Source organism: Papaver somniferum, chromosome 6 (assembly GCF_003573695.1).
Source record: "Papaver somniferum cultivar HN1 chromosome 6, ASM357369v1, whole genome shotgun sequence".
Taxonomy (NCBI): domain Eukaryota; kingdom Viridiplantae; phylum Streptophyta; class Magnoliopsida; order Ranunculales; family Papaveraceae; genus Papaver; species Papaver somniferum.
The window spans coordinates 628,169-633,903 of NC_039363.1; the positions used below are offsets into that span (position 1 = coordinate 628,169).

Sequence of the window (5,735 nt, forward strand, 5' to 3'; positions counted from 1 at the left end):
AAAATCAGTTAAGCAACTTCCAAAAAAACATGGGAAATCCGGTCCGCAGAAGTCATCTGAAAGCACCAAAGGGTCCGTGAAGCATGACTCTCCTTGTACTAAAACGCTGACAGTTTCTACTGAATCCCCGGCATCTTTAGTGTCAAAAAAGAAGTCTTCGTATCCTCCATCCACTGGGGAATCTCAGAATGTTCCATCTGAAAAAGTTACCATTGATGTATGGTTTTCCAACGCGTTTAAATTTTGAATCTTCCATTTACTATCTCTCATGCGCCTTGTGTTTCTACAGGGCATAGGATGCAAACTTTGTTGTGGACAAAAGGACAACATTGTTTCCATTGGTAGAGATTACTCTTCAAAGAAGGTATCTTATAAAATGAAGTCGGGAATGACGGGTGAGGTTACATGCTATAACGTCATGGTTAGTGAAGTACTAAATGAAACCATACCCTTTGGCACATCTTTTGGGATAAGAACTTTAAAAGATGTTGGTGATGCTGAAATTAGTTGGCCATCAAATCAAACCATCGTGGATCAAAAGGTTGGTTCCTATGCTTGTTTTCTTTATTAACCCATTAGATATGTTTTTACACAAACCAGTTTAATATATGTATCTTGTTTGATATAAGAGACGAATATTTTATCAGCTATATGAATCACGGACGTTAGTGTATACCTTATAGAACGAGATATGTGGTTAGATATTTGATTGTGAGTCAGTTGTGCATTTTGCTTAAATGGTTTCACTGCAAAAAGAAGGTACAACTTTCATTTCAATTTTCTGATGCAGGTAAGTCAACCAAATAATTTTGAGGCTATGAAATCACCGGATCTACTCAACGGAAGCCAATCTCGTATCGCAATATCTGAAAAAGTTTCGAAGGTATGTGTTTTAAACCAGTTACATGATCTTAAGACCATATGAGTCTGAAATATGCTATCAACTACTATATGAATCACGGATGCTAGGGTATATTTTGGAGAACCTTGTATATTTGTTACCTATTCATCCGTGTCTTCGCATTCACGGTGGAATTTGGCATATTTGTCACCCGAATATGGAATATTACTCTACTGCTGCAGGTAAGTCAACAAAATTCGAGGAAACATACTCTGGATGTGGCATCAAAGCTCCACCTAGTAGGAGCCAATCTGAGATCACGACAACTAAAACAGTTTCTCATGTATCTATTTTATTTTTATATGCATTTTAAATCTCAATCTGTTTTAAATTTTTCGCTTGAAGATGTTCATATGCCATATATTTCCGCATGGTAGAAGGTGCAACCTTTTTGACGAGCTATCTAAGGCAAACGACCTTGCTAGAGGTACAACTTTTCTGTTAACAGGAAAACAACAATTACATGGAAAGGATGGGTTGGAGGTTGATTTCCACAAAATCCTGATTGAGGAAGTAATAAAACCGAATTTTTGTCTACCCGTACGATTTGATGGTATAGAAACATTAGGGCAAACTCTTGGAAAAGTGATTCCTTGGCCAAAGTATGGTGTTCAGTTTACCGAGCCTGCTAAGAAAGTTAGTTGCTTGGCTTGTTTGATTTGTAAGTCAAATATACATAAACCAGTCTATCTAGTTCGTATCAATTACGAAGGATATATAAGACACAAATATGATATCAATTATATGAATCACCGATCCATGTGTAAATTGGAGAACCTAGAAAAACAGAAATATGTGTAACTTTCAAAAGTAACTAACTCTTTTAATGTTTTGCAGAACCCTACCAGTAATTCCCAAGAAACTACTTCTCTACAGAAGTCTCCTGCACGTAGCAACCCTTCTGATGGATCTCAGAAGCAGTATCCTAATCATATGCAGAACTCTACCAATAATTCCCAACCAAATCCTTCAATATCTCTAGAGAAGTCGTGCACATCTACGATAGAACCTCTGGCTAAGACATCTAATGGAGTATGTTTTTTTTTTGATATTTTTTTCTTCGTTATATTGCTAATTCTAGCATCTTATTTTTATATGATGTTCATATGCCCTATATTTCCGCAGAAATCAAAATACGACTTTTGGAAAGGATCTTGGGGAAACGTCGTTCCTAGAGGCAGTATTTTACCTACGGTGCCTAACCATAAAATACATGGAGAAGATCTTCCTAAACACTTTTATGTTGTCAATATTCAGGAGGTTATAGTTCCATCGTTGGTGTTAACCGAACCAACTGGTGATTTTGAGTTATTAGGGGAAGTTAAATAGTTTTATGGCATGGCCGAAAGATAACTGTACCATCTCTAATGACAATGTTCGTTTATTAGATCTTTTGCTTTGTTAATCAAGTATATATATATTGTTTTACATAAATCTTGTATTCATTTTGATGAAAAAATAAGTACGAGACGGAAATATATTAACACCTAAAAATGACTTTTGTCTGTCTCTTGTTGAGAATTCACATGACAGACGAATTCGCCTTGGATTTAGAATATATATAATACATTTAATCTCTTGGTGTAGGAAACTCCACGACATGGAAAACCTCATAAGCAATCAGAACCAGTTTTAGATTCTGAGAAGAAATTGGACAGTGACCTAAGAACAACAAGCAGCCTTGCAGAAGATAAACTGAATGAGGATCACCTAGCAGTCAATCCACATTCGGGGAGTCATGAAGCCTCCGACAAGCTTCCAAAGAAGATTAAAAAGGCATAGAAAAATTTCTATGTACAAAGTGTAGATCAGGCATACCAACTTCCATATGGGAAACATAGGATGACAAGGTTTTCCGCGTCGATAATGTCATAACCGGATCAATTGCTTGAAGAGACACCACCATCAAAAAATTGAAGAAAAACTGATGATTTTTGGATAAATGCTCTTTAATATTTTCTTTTGCAAACTGTTAGACCAAAGCTCAATATTTTTTACTGTGTTATTAAAAATAATATGAATTTTTGACATATATGAATTTCAGATTTAACCACAATTTATAAAGTATAAGAGAATATTGTAGTGCCAGGTGGATGGTTTAGATTCGTCATATCTGAACGGCTTAGAAGCGTCACACGCGTAATACACACGCTTCGAGATTATATGGCGTGGCTAAACATAACATAAAAACACATTAAACAGATATAAATTGGCGTGGCTAAAAATCACATAAAGCCACGCTATATGGCGTGTCTATAGGTTCTCTGATGAACGTCTCTCAACGTTACATGTGGACGGTCAATGTTACATCTGAATGGTCAATACTGCATCATCTTAAACGAGATCCAATGGTTCCTAATACAGCCACGTGGATGAAGGTAATTGTAAATTAGCGTGAAAAAATATCACATATAGCCACGCTATATGGCGTGTCTATAGGTCTTTCAATGAACGGCTCACAACGGTACATGTGGGCGGTGAAGGATGCATATAATTTAACGGTCAATATTGCATCATCTTAAATGAGATCCAACGATTCCTAATACGGCCACGTGGATCAAGGTAATTGGAAATTGGCGTGGCTAAATATCACATATGGCCACGCTCTATGGGGCGTGTCTATAGGATATCCAATGAATGGCTCACAATGCTACATGTGGACGATGAATAATTGAACGGTCAATATTGCATCATCTTAAATAAAATCCAACGATTCCTAATACGGCCACGTGGATTAAGGTAATTGGAAATTGGCGTGGCTAAATATCACATAAAGCCACACTCTATGGGGCGTGTCTATAGGATATCCAATGAACGGCTCACATCGTTACATGTGGATGGTGTTCAGCGGTTCCTAATACAACCACGTGGATGAAGGTAAGTGAAATTGGCGTGGCTAAAACATAACATATAACCACCTTAAACCTATATGGCGTGTCTATCGGATAACTAATGGCTACGCCAAAAAGAAATTTGCGTGTCTGAAGTGAACCAAAAAGCAAATTGCGTGTCTATAGTGAATCAAATAGCCATACCAAAAGCAAATTGCGTGCCTAAAGTGAACTAAATAGCCACGCCAAAAAATTTGCGTGTCTATAGTGAATCAAATAGCCAAACCAAAAAGCAATTTGCGTGTCTAAAGTGAACCAAATAGCCACGCCAAAACAATAAATCGTGTGTCTATAGAGTATCAGTACTTAAGTTTTTGGGACACTATATAGCAACACTTATATGGCTCTGGCGTGTCTATTCCATGCAGAAATAGACATGCAAGGCAAGCGTAGCTATAAGCTACCTAAAACCACGCTAGCAGAAACCACACCAAGTCCAAACCAAATTCGCGTGTCAAAACTCCTATACACACGCCAATTTGACGTGGAAAAAGGGTCTGTTTGTACTAATGTATTTCAATAGGAAATTAAGGGAAACCAAGAAATTAAATATCTAAGTCATTAATGAATTTCTAGATAACAAAGCGTGTAAACAGTACCAAAATTGTTGTAGATGCAAAGAATCTAATAATTAGCCAGTAAAAGCGACATAGACGAAGGAACCAACACAAGCAGCGAGGACTACTCACGGCGCATATTTAAAGAATCAGCAGAAAATAGAGGAAGAAGACAAAAACAATAGCCATTAGAATGGAAGAGAGAGGAGAGAGGGCAAAACATTTTTTAATTTTTTCAAGTATTTTCACATCCCTAGTCACCCTTAAAAAAAAAACATGGTCCTCAAAAAATCCTACCTTTTGAACTCAAAAAGGCCACCCCTTCCGGATCCTAATGGAGATTGGTCCGCTTTGCTTTCGACTATCCCTTTGGTCCACCCTGGGCGAACCAAAAAGAAAAAGTGCACCTGTTGTAACGGGAGAATAGTAAAAGATTTACTAACCGCATGGGCCCACTTGAGAATAAGAACGTTGGAAATCTCCTTTTTTGAAAATTTACCATGTATCAGAACCGTTGTAGATCCGATATTATATTCCCCTTTCTCGAATTAAGAAAGTCATCTTAGCTAGTAGAGTCAAAAGCAACAACGGTCACAAAACAAAAAACAGAGGACTCTTCTCTTCTCCATCACCTGAGAAGAAATCATCAAAACCAAACACTCTCTAAGATCTCCTCCTCCTCCTTCTTCTTCTTCAGTAATCAATTCCGTCCTCAGCCTCTCTCATTCTTTCTGCAACAAACACTAGAATTGATTCAGAATGGAAAATCTCATAGAAGTAGAAGAAGGATGCCTCAAAGAAGCTTTTACTTTTGATGTTAATCTGCAACGAGGGCCAAGATACAGAGCGTATTCTGAGATGAGAGAAAGAAAGATAAGGAAAAGGATGATTGATCAAACACAAGATAATGGTGATATTGAATTTGGATCTTCGAAGAAGCAGCTATTGTTATCTCCACCACCACCACAGCAGCAACAAAGAAGGATGATGATTAAAGAAATTAATAACAATTCATCACCGGTGGTGAATCGAAGGTCATCTTTGGTGGGTCAATCAGTGCCAAACTTCTCTGCTGTTTTGAGGAAGGAAAATCGAAAACCAGTATTTGAGATGAGAACACCACCGCCGTCATCAAAATCAAAAGACTACTCAAAATTCGGACTTAGTGGAGGAGGGAGTAAATCAGCGAGTGGTGCAGACAAAAGAGGTGGTGGTGTTATGATGGCCAGGAAGAGTTATGCAAATATCGAGGATTTAAAAACTGTATCATCGCCGCCCATTAAAAGAGGAGGTGGAGGTGGTGGTGCAAAAGTTGTCGCAGGTGGCGGAGTTCATACCAATAACAATAGAACAATTCTCGGTACTTCCAGACTCTACCTACCCTGA

At 37.8% G+C, this 5,735-nt stretch overlaps 1 protein-coding gene across 1 annotated transcript; it reads left to right on the top strand.

The window, feature by feature from the left end:
- The first annotated feature begins 5,108 nt into the window (after positions 1 to 5,108).
- LOC113286527 lies at positions 5,109 to 5,735 on the top strand. Its single transcript, XM_026535117.1, has one exon. The coding sequence runs from the start codon at positions 5,109 to 5,111 to the stop codon at positions 5,733 to 5,735; it is 627 nt and encodes a 208-aa protein (XP_026390902.1).

Bases quoted from the DNA above. Each gene is read 5' to 3' on its own strand.
- LOC113286527 (XM_026535117.1), top strand. From the start codon at position 5,109: ATGGAAAATCTCATAGAAGTAGAAGAAGGATGCCTCAAAGAAGCTTTT.